The 17,047-nt window shown below is 32.1% G+C and overlaps 1 protein-coding gene across 1 annotated transcript in view; it reads left to right on the top strand.

Moving 5' to 3' along the window:
- LOC149568044 (NOL1/NOP2/sun family protein / antitermination NusB domain-containing protein) overlaps nt 1–10,758 on the top strand; it is a 242,001-nt gene extending 231,243 nt beyond the window's left edge. The window contains exons 11-16 of the mRNA XM_089821052.1: nt 1,044–1,151; nt 1,395–1,513; nt 9,185–9,256; nt 10,047–10,132; nt 10,233–10,329; nt 10,443–10,758. Coding sequence (XP_089677178.1) covers nt 1,044–1,151; nt 1,395–1,513; nt 9,185–9,256; nt 10,047–10,132; nt 10,233–10,329; nt 10,443–10,577 — 617 coding nt within the window. The 3' untranslated portion in view covers nt 10,578–10,758. The remainder of the gene's footprint in view (nt 1–1,043; nt 1,152–1,394; nt 1,514–9,184; nt 9,257–10,046; nt 10,133–10,232; nt 10,330–10,442) is intronic.
- The last annotated feature ends 6,289 nt before the right edge of the window (nt 10,759–17,047 follow it).

The following is a 17,047-nucleotide window of genomic DNA, read 5'->3' as shown; positions in this document are numbered from 1 at the left end:
TAAGTTCACACAGAAAAGCATGCATAGAGTTTGACACAGATATTTTATATGTAGAAATCCTTGGTTAGAGGGTGAAAACTATGGTGGGGATAATATATCCACTAGCCTTTATAATGCATGTAAAGGGGTGCCCCGTTAAGAGCTTTCTTCTGGAAACACATCTTGTTATGAATGCCTACAACCTGTCAAGTTTACGAAACCTATGAAAGCTACTAAAACTACACTAACATTAACACTAACCATGTCCATTTTTACCATTTTAAGTGACAGTTTAGACACCAAGTTGGCCAACTGGTAGTATGACTACTTTGTGTCTATTAATGATTTGAATTGGATGAGAATAATTTGGTGGTCAATGATGTCCAAGGTATTATTTCAAATAGCATTAATGTATTAAAGTTGTATGAATTATATAATATTAGTTAATTTTATAAGTAACTTTTTTTTGTGTTGCAAACACAATCACCCCATTTCAAATGGGTACCTCCTAAGTTGAAGTGCTAATGGGGAAATTTTATAACGATTGAATACTGTTTGCATAATCCGGGTTCAAATAGGATTTCCAAAAATATTTTACATTACTAGTGTTATCTATCTATATAGTGCTCATAGAAATTTTTAAAATTGTAAAATTATGTTGTATGCTACTCCACTCTACTTGTATTGTCCAAAAATGTAAGATCTCTTATCGGTTTGATTATATGTTTTTTTTCTTAATTTTTATCATCACTTGCTTATCGATTTTACAAGTTTTGGGCCTAGCATTTCTTTCATTGTCCATGCCTCTTAAATTATATCTATTTACATTTTTAGATAATTGGCTTGACCGTTAGCTAGTAAAAAGGTTAATGCCATTTTCAAGACTTCAAAATTTCCTTGCATATATGTCCCGTTCAAAGAAGCTGTTAATTGTCAAAATTCTCATGTATGCCAAATTGAACTACTATGCTAAGCTATTTTCTTTATTCAAGTTCTGGAGACAACCACATGCAATTTTATCTACTATGTGAGCTAATGCATGAAATAATAATTTGGTACACCAGGACTAGTAGTTTCTGTTGTTGATCCTCAACCAGGAGAAACTATTATTGACTGCTGTGCAGCACCTGGGGGGAAGACTTTATTCATGGCATCACATCTGCAGGGTCAAGGTGATCTTCCCAGTAAAATGCATTCTTTTAGTCCTTTGCAGATTAATATGTATTTGATCTAAAATACTTGTGTTTTAGATAGCAGTTTGGTTTATGTGTGTTTTATTTTCCTTAATGATTGATAGTCTAATAAGGCTTGATTGTCTTAAGAAAGCTATTTTAATTTTTTCACGACTATCATTGATGCAATGCTTATCCAGGTTAAAGAGTTATTGACCTAGGCACAACTTTAATCATTTGCAGGGAAAGTAATTGCAATTGATATAAATAGAGGACGCTTGCGAATGGTTGAAGAGGGAGCAATAATACAAGCTTTAGATAGTGTTGTTACAACTTGTCACAATGATCTTTGTGACTTTGTGGTAAGTCATTGCTTGAAGAAGTTTTTAGTTTGGATTAGTATTCATGAATATATCTTCATTTTGGAATTATATATGGGCATGATTGGAGCAAATATTCTAAATTTTCCCTTAACAACAAATTTCATATTGCTTGTGTTAACAATGAAATTGAAACCGTTTGGTAAACTATTTGTTCGTGTAGATTCTTGTGGCAACATGCTAGGCAGAATTCTTTAACATTCTTGCCTTAAGAATATAAAATATAGAGTATGCACTTCCTCAAGTGTGAAATTATGTTCAAACAAAATTAGATAAAATGAATGTTATCTTTTAATGTGGACTGCCGTATTTTATGGATTGAAATGGTTGGGTACCTTTTTTCCTCTGCAATAGGTTGAGTTTGATGAGCACCATATTTATACTGAAGCACAAAAGATAAGAGTCTTTCCTGAATTCACAACACAAACACAAGAAGACAACATTTATTTTTATTGATGAGCATAGATGATTACACAACTTCATCCCTCAACTTCATGCGCAAGCATGCGTGAAATACAGACTTCCCTCAACTTTTGAGCATGAAAAATAGAGTTTTTGTAATAACCCCAAAATGAATTCTTTAATAATAAATATGTATGTAATTTCCTAAATGAGCTATGTTACTAATAGACAAATCTATGCAACTTTCTTGACAAAAAAAAATGTTCATTTTAATTACACAAATTATCAATTTTGTATATATGTGTGTGTGTCTATGTGTGTACTCATAAATTATATATGAAAGAAATATTTTAAACATATAAATGGAATTGAAGTATTATATTAAGAAATATAATAAACGTATAATATATGCAATAAACATATAATGAACCTTTAAAATATTTTATATGTAAGAAATATAATAAACATATAAAAAACAACTACTGGCCATGTGACCAAAGCTGCGACCTTGGTTAGCGACTAATGGTCCCCATTGTAGCAGCTGCCACTTATATAAGAATGGGAGGGGTTAAAGATTTATTGACCCAGGCATAACTTTAATCATTTGCAGAGAAAGTAATTGCAATTGATATAAATCAAGGACGCTTGCGAATGGTTGAAGAGGCAGCAATAATACAAACTTTAGATAGTGTTGTTACTACTTGTCACAATGATATTTGTGACTTTGTGGTAAGTCGTCGATTGAAGAAGTTTATATTTTGGATTAATATTTATGCATTCATCTTCATTTTGGAAATATATATGGGCATGATTGGAGCAGATATTTGAAGTTTTTCCTAAACAATAAATTTCATGTTGCTTGTGTTGACATTGAAATTGAAACTATTTGTTTGTGTAGATTCTTGTGGAAAGCATGCTAGTCAAAATTCTTTAACCTTATTGCCTGAAGAATATAAAATATAGAGTATGCACTTCCTCAAGTATGACATTGTGTACAAGCAAAATTAGATAAAATCAATGCTATCTTTTGATCGCCATATTTTATGCATAGAAACAGTTTGCTAGCTTTTTTATCTCGAATAAATTGAGTTTGATGAGCACTATATTTATCATGAAGCACAAAAGAGAGAGTCTTTCCACAAATGACAACACAAACACAAGAAGACAACAATCATATTTTTATTGATGAACATAGATGATTACACAAACTTCATCATTCAACTTCATATGCAAGCATGCATGAAATACAGACTTCCCTCAACTTTTGGACATGAAAAATAGAGTTTTTGTAATAACCCCAAAATGAATTCTTTAATAATAAATATGTATGTAATTTCCTAAATGATTTCTGTAAATAATAGACAAATCTGTGCAACTTTGTTTGCACATAAATGTTCATTTAAATTACACATTATTAATTTCATATATATATATATATATATGAAAGAAATATTATGAACATATAAATGGAATTGAAATATTAGTTTAAGTAATATAATAAACATATAAAATATTAAAAATAACCACTGGCCGCGTGACAGAGTCATGACCTTGGTCAGCAACCAAGGGTCCCCATCATAGCCGTTCCCACTCATAATAGTGGGCAGCGGAGAAGAAAACAAACACAGCGAAGCGGACAAAAAAACAGTAAAAGACAAATAACAAAGCATATCGATGATAAGACAAACACCACAGGACATTGCCAGGCCAATCGATAACCAGGAAAGAAACAGAGTCAGCGTGGAGTAAGAAACCGATAGCCAAAATAAAGGATTGTGAATAAATTAAGAAGCAAACAGGAGAGTCTACAGAGAACACAGAATACATAGAGTAAAGGAAAATTATCAGACCCAATAAGTTGGTGTGCCAAGTATAAGGAAATCAATTTCAATATACAAGAAGATATAGGACTGCAGTATCACAGAGATTAATAACCAAAGTGGAGAGGCAAAGACAACAACTATATTGAGAGTAACAAATCAGTGGATAATATATATGTTGAGAAAATTCTGAGAAATAAAGATGAAAAATTTGAGAAGAGCTATACTATACGAGATCAAAGAAAACCAGAGGTATGTTTTTATTAAGGTGATAAAAAAAATTACAATTAAATGTTATTTTAATTTTGGTAGAGGACATGTATGAATGTCGAGTTTCTCTGAAGAGAATTCAAAGATTAGAAGACATTCATTCTGAATGTTGAGTTTCTCCAAAGAACTCAATGATTAGAGGGCATTTTCTATGACTGTCGAGACCCCAAATTGGAATCCAGGGAGAGATTCATTAGAATATTTAGAGACAATATATATTGTAGTGGTTAATCATATGCATATGTCAGAGATCAGAGACTTGGTTAGAGGTGGGATATCCACCAAGTGATTGTTGTCAATGAGTATGCCATTTAATAGAGATCCCAAAGGCATTAAAGAGGCACTCTCCATATGATGGTTGCCTAATAAAAAATTCTTCTCACCAGTTTGTTTGGTAAATCTGAGAAGACTCCTAAGGATTAGGTGAGTTAGTATGGGGTTAGTACCTAGTTAATTTTAACAGTTAATTATATTATCATCTATTAACATGTTGCAAGATTTACATATAATTAATTTCATAATTCTATATATTTTATCATGTACTAACAGATTGTTGCAGGTTTTAGCATTACAGTGTTATCAGCAGCGGGGACATTACAATGTTATCAGAGCATAATCTTGCCATCCTGTGAATAGAACCCTATGCAAACTTACGATAAAAGAAGGAAAGACACCATGAATGATTTAGTTAACGAGATGAGATCCTATATGGAGAAAACCAAACATTAATGAGTCAAATGGAAAAAATCAAAACAAGCCCTGCTCAAAGCTCTACAAAACATGGGAATTCAATCCATAACTTAAATCGGTCAAACCAACCATGGGAGAGACACTAGCTCAAAACATTCAGAAAACTAGAGTTCCCCAACCCCCATTCCTACCTTGTGAACAATCTCCAAGGGAAGAGGAAGGAATAGAATAACCCATGACCTATACTGAGGACATGTAGCAAGGGCTTATGTAGAGTTAGATCCTCATATTAGGGAAGTGGTATCATTTAGAGAATTCTGCAAAGATAAAAGAAGAGAGACACCTAGGAAGCATATAAATAAAAAACTCAAACACAAAGTGAGCAAGGTAACAATTTCAAAATTTGATGGATCCGGGAAGATTGCAGCCACGTATAGTTAGAAAAATCAAACACATTTTATATTTTAATAGAAGAAGACACTCTTCAATTTGCAATACTCCATCTAGAAAGAATAGCACATGATTGGTGACACCATGGATGTATCTCATTAGGGCATCAAAATATAAACTCCTATAGAGAATTCTCCCAAAAACTAATTAACATATTTGATGAAAAAGATATAGAATGGTATTTTCAAGAATTGACACATCTTAAACCAAATGGAACAGTGGATGAATTCATATGATAATTCCAAGGGTTATCAGTAATGATTCAATATCTCTCCCAAAAGAGACTCATTTGTTCATGGAAGGCCTTAAAGAATCCAGAAAGATTATGATATCCCTTGAACCACAAACCCTAGAAGAAGCCATCAAGAAGGCAAGAAAGGTTGAATGTAATAATAGGGAAAGGCCCACAGACTTCACTTCTAGAACAGTCCATCAAAACAAGGGAACAAGAAATGATGACAAAAATAAACCATGCTATTTGTGTAAGAAATGGTGGAGTACCAGGCATAGATTTCGACTGAAGGAAGAATTAATTCAAAAAAAATTTATGCTTCAAATATAGAGAACCTTGCAAAGATAAAAGAGGGCATGCAAACCAAATTGAAGAAACAAGTAAAAAGGAAAAGATTGAGGAGTTAGAGCTAGGGACCTTAGCAGTCATCTCTCAAAATGAAAGCAAGCCTTTTCAAATTAAAGGCACATTTAAAGGGAAGAAGGTAATTGCTTTAGTGGGTATAGGGGCTTCTTATTATTTCATTAGCAAGCACTTGGTAGCAAAGAGGAGGCTAAAAATCCAAGATTTTAAAGGCTTTAGAGTAGTTTTGGCCAACAGGTCCATAGGCTGCTGTAGAAAAAATGTCGTACAAGAAGAAATCACCATTGATAGAATATAAGTAAAAGCAATTTTTATGTAGAAAATGTACAAAATAATATCATCCTAGTTATGCCATGGATCAATTCTCTAGGGCATTTTATCATGGATGGCTCAAATGTTGAAATATGCTTTTTAGCATAAGGGGAAAGAAATAACTTTAATAGGAATGCCTGATGGAACCCTACAAATAGTATCATGTAATAAAATGAAGAGAATATTAAGACACGATCAATGAGATTGGGTAGCCCAGTGTATGGTTCTAGATAAAAGCCACTAATGAACAAACATTCCATGTAGACATTGTCTTATCCTTAAGAAATACAAAAAAGTGTTTGAAGATATCCCACTAGGTTTTCCCCTTAAAAAGAGGTTTTGAACATGCCATAGAGTTAAAGGAAGGTGCAAAACTGGTGATCACAAGACCTTAGACACCCCCATAAATATGAAGAAGAAATTGAGAAAACCATCAAAGAACTTTTAGAGATAAGATATATACAACCTATAGCAGCAGTCCATTTGCCTCATTAGTGGCACTTGTTAAGAAAAAAGAAGGAACCATGAGAATGTGCATTGATTGCAGAGCATTAAATAAGAATGTCTTAAAGAATGGATATCCTATTCCTAGAATTGATGAATTAATGGATGAACTACATGGAGCATGCTGTGTTTTCAAAATCAATCTAAAGTTGGGATATTATCAAATCAAAATGACTGAAGATGTGTTAAAGACAGTATTCAGATCTCATTATAGATACTTTGAATTTTGAGTACTTCCTTTTGGACTCACAAATGCACCAACAACTTTTCAATCTTGCATGAATCACACCTTTAGACAATAGTTAAGGAAGTTTCTTCTCATGTTTTTTAATGGCATCCTTATTTATAGAAAAATATGGGAGGAGCACCTAAAACATATCGAGGGAGTACTAGTTGAGAGGTTCAATCAAAAGGATCCTTAGATGTACTTCAAGGAGTTGACTTAGCTGAAGCAATATGATTCAAAGGAGAATTATGTGATGCGGGAGCATCTTGGGTTTGCTTGCAATTTTGCATGTTTGGAGGGATTTTGGTTAAGTGTTATGGAACTCGGCATGGACTGGGAGGTCGGCATGGTCTATGGAACTTGGCATGGTCTTGGAGCTCGGTATGGTCTGTGGAACTCGGCATGGTCTGGAACTCGACATGGTCTTTGGTTACTCGACATGGTCTCTGGAGCTTGGCAATGCTTGGGAATTTATTGATGCTCAGCTTGGTTTTGGTTTCTATTGGTGCCGAGTTGTCTATGAGCCGACTTTTGGCATTTAAGTTATGCATAGGTATTTAATTTAGTGTTGTAGCCGACTTGTGGCTCGACCTATATTTAATGTAAGGGATTTAATTTAGTTTGTAATGAGATGGGCCGACTTGTGACTTAGTTGGGTATAAGTAAGGGGTTTTGTGGAGTCTTTAGGAGTTATATTCATTCCAACTTTGAGAAGGGGATGAAGTGGAGATGCGAATTTTGAAGAGTTAGGGCTGCGACTTAGAAACCAGAGGATTACTTGGTGGACCTGAGGGTACAAGCGTGGATTCTTCTTAGTGTTCTTATCTAGTTGTGGATCTGGACTAGCTGGAATTGACGCATGGTAACTGGATCTTGCGAGATCTTGCAAAACTAGTTTGTAATTGCTGTTTGTATTTGGCCCTAACCCGGAAGGCCTTACAGCCGAGCATATTGCATGTAATCAGTTATTATATGAATAAAGAGTTGTGATCGGTATCAAATCTTGCATTATTGTTTCTTTGTTGTTATATTTCTGCTGTGTGGTTGTTTGCTGGGGGGCTAGGACATCTCCTTTGGGATTTCCCTGCCCTACACTGCATCAAATAGTATCAGATCTTGCATTTTATTATGTTTCTGCTGTGTGGTTATTTGTTGGGGGCTAGGACATCTCCTTTGGGGGTTCTCCTGCCTTGCACTGCATCATTATGTGACAAGTTCAATTGTTTGTGATGGTGCTAGACATCATGGAGAGAAGATTGACCATGCACTTCATTGAAGGGTTAATGCCGTCTCTTAAGTGATTGGTTAAAGCCTTTGAACCTTCTTTGAGAGGCAGTCAAGTAGGCTTTAGCACTAGTGACTTCCATGCTGAAAAACAAGGTTCAAACTATGACACTCCAAAAAGCCTCTTCTTACAACTTAGAACAGTAAGAGTTCCCCATCAAGGTCAAACATGGAGGTGACGAACAAGTTGAGAAAGAAGAAGCTATCCTGTGGTTGTAAGGAGCCCAAGTCTCCTGAGCATAAATGTCTTGGAAAAGGAAAACACATTACATAAGGTTAAGTCTGAAGATGAAATTTGATCAAAAGAACCTAAACCAGAGAATCAAGAACCTGAACGAGAGATTGGAGAAGACGAATTGAAAGGAGGAAATTTTTTGAGCGGTACTATTGCTACACTCTCTAGCACTCCAAGGTACAATCCTTTTCGCATCCGTGACGTTCTGCAATGATAAAAAGGTTATTGTACTCATTGGTGCTGGTGCTACTCGCAATTTCATAGATGGATTGGTGCCTTGTGGGGTATAAAAATCGTGAACAGTTCAATATAATGTTGGTTGATGGGTTCATTATCCCATGCACTCGCAATATATCTCAGGTGAAAAGGTTCAAGGTTTTTTATTTATTTATTGTTCAAAAAATTATTGGGATGTTTTATTTTAAGCTTGGTACTAGTAGTGTCCCTTAGCACTTTGAAATATCTCTAATATCCTACTGGAAAACTGATTATCATTTAATTCTCTCATAAAATCTCAGATCATTTATCTGCAATAAAATCAATAATCATGGGCTTATGGTTTTCACTTATTGTACCTTTACACATGCCACTATTTTACAACTGCATTTTGGACATTAACTCTGTCTCTGACCATCTGAATTTTGAGATCTTGCACATTCTAAATCTTGATGAAAACAAGAACTTAAGTTTTTCAGATAACTATCCTAGTGTACGCGGATTATGTTGCTGCAATTACTTTTATCTACAAGGTCTTGGTTGTGTTGCAATAGATTTGTACCACTCGACATAATCTTTTGACTTTCACCTTTTTGTCTCCTTGCTTTACCTGTAATTATAGTACATTAATTTATCATGTTTAAAGCAGGTTGGATCCTCTATACAGGCTGACAAAGTTCTACTTGATGCTCCATGTAGTGGCCTCGGTGTTCTTCATAAGGTTAGTATTGGTTAAAAATTACTTGCTTAAAATGCTTTTCCATATTATTGGGTATGAATGATAGAAGAAAACTATCTAAAAACTTCTCGCTTAAAAGGTTTTTCCTTATTACTTAGTATGAGTGACTGTTAGTAGAAATCCACATTTAAAGTTTCATCATGCTTTCAGGTGAATTTCAGGTTCACTTGTTTCGTACATTTTCCATTATATTCACATGACAGAAATACCACATGAATTTTAGATGTATTGCTAGATTGTTTGTAAAGAACACAGGGCTTTGCTGGATAAAATGTTGGCCACTGCTGCGGTATACCACAATGACCACCAAATATCAAGAATCATTTAATTCTTCATAATTATTATGGTACAGTAGATTATCTTTTAAATGAAGACAATCGCACAGTTAGCAGTGTCCAGAAAAAACTCGCTGTAAATTTTAAGATGTTTTTTAACCAACAAAATAAAAGAAATAATTATGTTTAAATATATTAAAAATTTAAATTATATGGTGGATTGTGTAAACTTTTTATTTTAAAGGGGTTAATACTTTTGATAGGGAGCCATGACTTTTGAGGTTACCAGCAAGGGACCTCATATCTGTTATAGCACTTATCAATAACATTACAACAGAATTTGAACTTTGATGGCTAGAACACCACAATTTAACTATCACTCTATTCCAATACTGACAATTTTTCAAAATTTTCAAATTTAAATTGAAAATGTGAAACAGGATTTTTTTTACATTATTACGCTTTTATCCTTCATCAATCAAAATTTGATAGTGCAGAAACCAGATTTGCGTTGGAAGAGATCCCTAGAGGATTTAGAGCAGCTGATGTCATTACAAGACAAGCTTTTGGATGCAGCTTCCTTGTATGATATAAATTCATTTCATTGGTTTCTTCAGAAAATCTGTTGGTAGCATATCCTATTAAGTATGTTCATAAACATAATACATTGCTCAAACTTTCAGGTTGGTAAAGCCTGGAGGCATTTTGGTATACAGTACATGTTCAACAGACGCGGGAGAAAACAAGGAACGTGTGGACTCGTTTCTTACTAGACACCCAGTATGTGTTTTACATGACTACTCATGTATTTGAGTCCTGTCTTCTTTCTTTTCTTCTAGTAGTATAAATTTATTCATAAAAAGATGAAAAATATTTTTACTATTCAATTGCAGGAGTTCATTGTTGAATCAGTAGAAAAATTTGTACCAGACGAGTTTGTATCTGAGGAGGGCTTCTACTTCTCGCATACAAGTAATCATTTTCTTGATGGTGCCTTTGCAGCACGCTTATATCGCATGACCAACTAATACAAATGAAACATAAATTGTAAAATTTACAATTTAATTGTGACAAAGAAATTCAATTTTGATCATCAAATAAAAGCAATTGCTTAAGCATTGTGTTTTAGTTTTTAATTTTTGTTATAAATTTGTATGATTGAGTAATACATTCGAGATGTTATAATGAATATTTTTGTGAGTTTTTATATGTTTTAAGTAAAATAAGAGGATTTCAATTTTATTATTCTTTATTATTATTTTTTATGATTAAGACATAAAAATGTGTTATTAAAAATATTTTAAGAGAGTTTTGAGAAATATCTAAGAGTATTATATAATTATAACATTTTAATTTAAAATATATTTAATATATGAGGTATATTGTTTTAATTAGATAATAAAAATAAAAATAAAAATTTATTTAAACTTAAAAATATATCTATTTAAGATATATTTAACTAATTCTTTAAATCATTTGAATTAAAAATAAAAATAAAAATTAGGCACAAGTCTACAATGCAAGAATAAATTGTGAGCCTCTACTCAAGATTCATGCATAATAAAAATATAAATATAAAATTATTATTATTTTATTTATAAAATCATTTTAGTTTTATTACATACATTACACTATTTTTAAAATGTATTTTTTTTTTAAATTAAAATTTAAAATTTATTTATTATTTTGTTAAACATTACAACTAGCAATTGCACATAGTATTTTTTGTTTTTTTTAAATATAATCTTATGTGAACAAATTAGATTATTAATAATTTTTAATTTTATTAACATAATGTTTGCAAATATTTTAAACAAATTAGTAAATATTATTTATTTAAATTCAATTTATCAAATATGAAAAAAAAATCTATAACAAAAAATTAATAAGAGAAATACAAAAAAATAATATGGAATATTTACGTCTCCAACAAATATCTTATTGGTCAAATAAATTATAGAAACTAAAAAATAATATTTAAAGAATAAGCTAAACTAAGATAATATAAAAAATTAAAACTTAAATCAATTTTAAAAATTAGAAGTTATATAAATAGAGTTAAAAGTGGAGTGGGATAAAAATTGGCAACTTTCAAGCCAACTCACAACTTTTTTTGGCAAATAATTCAATTTTTGGGACCAAAGTTCTCACATATAGCCTATCAAATTAGTGCTCACTATTAAGTGACATTTTTACAACTAGTGCTCACTACTACGTGACATTTATTTTATATTACACCCATGCTTATATAAACAATCAATCCAACATTCTTATCCTGCAAGTTTATGTGGTAGCTAGATTTCGAATTAATCATTGATATTAATTATAATTATTAAATTTTTTGACAATTTAGTTTTTATCTTTCAAAGCATTTTTCTAAATGAATTATATTATCATAAATATATATTTTTAATACATCTCACATTAAAAATAATACAAATAAATATGTATGTAAATATATTATAATTTAATTATCAATAAACTTATTTTCAAATTTGTTGTCAATAATTTTGTATTTGCAAAATATGCAAAATTGGGGCAATACTTTGGTTTTTTGTATAGTTTAAACTCTCTCAAGTGGTTTTTTTTTATTTGATTGTGTGATTTTAGTTTTTTTTTCTATGCTAGATTTGTTGTATTTTTTTTAATTCCACTCATTTCAAGCTATTGTAGGTCCAATTCTAAGAGATGATGAGAAATTAATTAACCTATAAGGATGGTTTTTTAAGTTTGATTGGAGGTCCTTATTCTTTGTTTTAAAATATGTGATGGAGAATTAAAAGTCTACCAAAGCCTCTTTAAGTCATGATATACAAGATTTTTGTGAATCATTGTAACTTGTATGAGTATCTTTCACTTTTAAGGAAAATAAAGTAAATCATTACCTTTTTGAAAGGAAGTGTGAAACTTGGTGGAATTTTGAAACCCACCAAGACATTACATGTATTTTTTTAAAGTTTGAATGATGTAAGGTTTTAAACCCTTTTTGCAACTCATTATGACTATATAAGCATAAGTATGCTTTCATTTTGAATTTTTAAGTGCATCTTTAAAAAAAAATAAAGATTAAAAGGATTTAGTCAAGACATATAAAAAGTGAATTTTTTCCACTTTTTTAAAATTTATTTTTGCACTATGACATTTTTAAACATCAATGTAAGTGGTTTGAATGTCTTGGATGGACTTTTCAAGCCCAATAACATGTTATGATTTAAACATGGAATATTTGGATGCTTGGAAATGATATCTAAAAGCTCGTCATAATTACTATATGAAGTGGTGGTTGTATGGACCATCTCTCTCTCTCTCTCTCTCTCTCTCTCTCTCTCTCTCTCTCTCTCTCTCTCTCTCTCTCTATGATGTACGTATTTTCATGCAAAATGATACATATTATAGACATGAATGGAGAGATGAAAAAAAGTGCTTTAATATTTACTATTTATCTCTTTGATGTGATTAATTATCTACATGGGCAAGTTCCTATAATGAGTGATCTAATTATTGTGCTTGGGCATGTAAATAGCCTACTTGAGGCTCCCTCATGAATAAAGCCCATTTTGTGAATCTCTAGATCAACATGACCGAATTACTCCCCTCTCCCTTCACAAGATCCTTATTCATTATAAAACTTTGAGGTGGATACTTGAAAATAATTTAATGCACTTGTCATTTACCTACATTGTCTGAATCCTATAGTGAATGGTAGAATTATTGTGCTTGGGCATGGAAACAATCTACTTGAGGTCCCCTCGTGAACAAAGCTCATTTTGGGAATAAATAACTCAATGTGATTGAACTACTCCCCTCTCCCTTTGCAAACTCCCTGTTCACTATAAGAATTAGGGGTGGGTAGATCTTCACACATGGTTGAATGTTGGACCTCATGAGTTGACTTATATACAATGAATCTTAATAATTAATTCCTCTTAGTTTTTATTTCCTTCCTTCCCAATAGGATTGCAAGATCCCTTTAGGCCTTACTTGATTTGTTGTAATATTCTCCTTTATAGTATTCAATCATGTTGTTAAGGTTTTAAGGACCGTTGTTATATGAAATCCTATTGCTCTCTCTATTTCCAAGGTTATTCTTAGGATGGTAATCATGTGCTTGGGTAGAAACGGTCTCCAAGAGCCTTCTGCATGAACAAAGTCTATTTTGGGAATCTTCTCCTCATTGTAACTAGATTACTCTCCTTGTCATAAAACCCCTACCCTAAGATATGTTTAGCGATGAATAAGAGGTAGGGCCTTATAAATATAATATCAAATGCATTTGTGTGTGTGTGTAAAAGCCCATTTGAATATAAATATATTGGTAACTTGCAATATATTGGTAACTTGCAATAGTTTATAGATAACTATATATCATTTATAATAAAGCTTATCTCTTATATTTCTTTAAAAAAATTCATATGCCTATTTTGATGATCCCTATCAAAAATATATGTTTTATGATAAGACAAAGAGTAAGAAAAGATGAAATGGAATACTAATCATCTATTATGTTGATATTACCAATAGTGATTGTAAAACTTAGATGCATCTTTCTAGGTCCTTTTCTATTTCCATAATGAATGATAGAATTATTGTGCTAGGGTAGAAATAGGCTCCAAGAGGCTCCCTCATGAACAAAGCCTATTTTGGGAATCTTCTCCTCATTGTACTTGAATTACTCTACTTTTCACAAACTCCCTCTTCATTAGAAATATGGAAAGACCCGGTTTAAATCTTTGATTAATTTATGACATTGAGATATAAGATGATACTTTCCTCATAATAATATTAAATTTAATATTTAGCTACAATGCTTTTGTAAATTAATAAAGAGTTTCACGACTTCATCCTAATTATTAATACTATATAAATTATGAGTGTATTAAACCCAACAAATTATGAATAATAATTAAATTAGCCTCACACTATTTCTAAGAGATTGAATATCTATTTATTATTACTTTAAGATATTTAAAGTAATTGAAATAAAGTTACAACATCACATAGGTACCAAGACAAGGGTTTGATGCACACCAACGAAGCTAGACTTCTTGTCACTTATTTTGGTCATGTAGTTCAAATTCGGACTATACATTGATATTTTGATTGGATTGATCTTGCTAATCGTGTGTATATATATGATAAAATGTGATTTGACTCATTGATTGACTCCGCTAATGGTGGTGTAGTTTGTGGACATGGCTATCTTCCCTACAAATTGTACCATTGACTAAATTTCAAACAAATGAAAACAAAATGATTTTTTTTGAAATTTTCAATATTTGATCTTCATGATCTGTATATTTCGTGATCGAAAATAAAAAATTTGAGAAAATTCATTATGTTTCTGTGAATCTAAAAAAGAATCATGTTTAACATTTTTTTGTCTTTAGTGCATTTTTTCTGGAGATTAGCTAGCGTCGTAGTTTGTATGTTTGTTGACCGAATGATAATGAGGAAACTAATTTGATTTATTTGATGACAATATAAAAATTTCCATTGCTAGATGGATTTAAAATAAATGTTTGTTTTCTTTTTGGATCATCTTGTCATAACGAGTTGACCCCATGTAAAAGCCCATTCCTTCCTTTGTTTTTACCTATCTTCTCTAATGTATTTGATGCCTCTTATTAGTAAGCTATTTATGATGCCCTCTAGATTCTTTGCAATCCACATTTAGAAGTCCACTTCCTAAGTAATATCACCAATTCCAACATGGCTTCAATCTACAAATTTATAGCTATAGGTGACCATATTCATATTAAAGTTGCATGAATACAATTTTCAGTAGTGCTTTGTGAAACATTGCACCATTGGAGATTTTATTATATGATGGGAGCTTATTCGAATTTGGAGCATCATGTTCAAGATTTCAATAAAATAACATACCATCTTAGGAATATATTATGTCAAATCAAATATTTGTTCAAAGACTTTTTATATAGAGAAATGAGATAGAAAACTTTTATGATAACTAACTTTAATCTGCAAATGATAAACTTCTTTTGTAGAAATGTGCTTGATGAAAATTTCTAATTATATTCTAGAGGATGGTGGGTTCAAAGTTGTGATACCAATCATGATGATCCCTTGTGATCATTTTTTCATTTTTACCAATTTACAAATATGAGAAAGTTTCTTAATATCTTTTTTAATAATATCTCCCTCTTTATATTATTTTATGGAAAGGACATGTCTTTTCATTTTATTAGTTTAGAGAGATAACTAGTTATAAGAGCACCAAACAATGTCTAGGAAATGGAAAATAGGAAATAAAAGAAACAAGGGAGAAAACAATGAGGCAAGGATTAGGGGTCCTTCCTCAACAAAAAGAAATCAAGTTTTGAAGGGTAGGGTCTAGGGCATGAAAGGACCCTTATTTATCACCTAGAGCTACTGGGGGGTGTCACTATCAAATATAACCATTGTGGGGCCTCACAAATGTGGAGTGACTGGTGACAAAGGTACAAGAAGTTTACTTTGTTCCTTGGACCAAGGACTAGGGAGAGAAGAAAGTGGTGATGAGATGAACTAGGGTCACTCTCTGGGGGAATATGAGCTACAAAGTATGGTTACAAAACATCATAGTCTCTCTAAGATACAATGCTAGGAACTTCTGGTCCTTGTAGATGATAAAGGATGCGAGGGAACTACACTCTCTAAATAATTAGTAGAATCTTCCTCTAATCTCGTACTAAGTAGGGTAGTAAAAAATAAAATGGATCTCTGTCTCAATCGTGGCTATGGTACACAATGACAATTCTGGTCCTCTATATCAATGTGATAATTTATCTAAATCTGAAGCTAGTGGGAGACAACTCTGAAGGACCCAAGAGAGATGCATAAGGCATGACACCAATGCTGAGAAAAGTAGCTAGGGTGCACAATAATGTCATACTGAATATCAAGGAAGTCCTCAACATAGAAGGTCATCTTTGGGTCTAAACCCCCGACAAGGTTACTTCACGTCATGTGGTGATGTAATGCTTGTAAATGTCAAGTTCGACATGCCCATTCAACTCATATTGTGAAGGGAGGAGGTGAGAAGGAGCGTCAAGAAAGAAATGGAATGAAGGGAGATGGTCAATATCAATCCCGATCGAGCTCAACAGGAAAGTAGCCAATGCAAACCAACAATAGGCATGAGAGGTTGGATCAAAATCTGTATTTACAAATGAGGAATAGGAAGCCAAGTAAGAGTCTTATGACAGTCACCCACAAAATTTGCAAAACCATGTAGACAATGCAAAAACCAAATTAGATCAAGAAAATGGTGAATAATAGAGGATTTATTAGCATAAACCCAATATAGGTTTGTAACAAAAGCTCAAAATATTAAAATAATAATAACAATACAGGCATTCTCTTCATTCAAAATGTAATACATTGAGATCACAATGAGATACAAATTGAAAGATAATTTCTTTTTGGGAGACTCAATCCAAATAAAAATAAAAGTATTATAGTTTACTCACCAAATGTAGAGCGTGATGGAATGGCCATC

The sequence above is a fragment of the Cupressus sempervirens genome, chromosome 3, assembly GCF_028749045.1.
Source record: "Cupressus sempervirens isolate cs-2001-9-10 chromosome 3, ASM2874904v1, whole genome shotgun sequence".
In the NCBI taxonomy this organism is placed as follows: Eukaryota; Viridiplantae; Streptophyta; class Pinopsida; order Cupressales; family Cupressaceae; genus Cupressus; species Cupressus sempervirens.
This window is presented reverse-complemented; position numbering and strand designations above follow the sequence as displayed.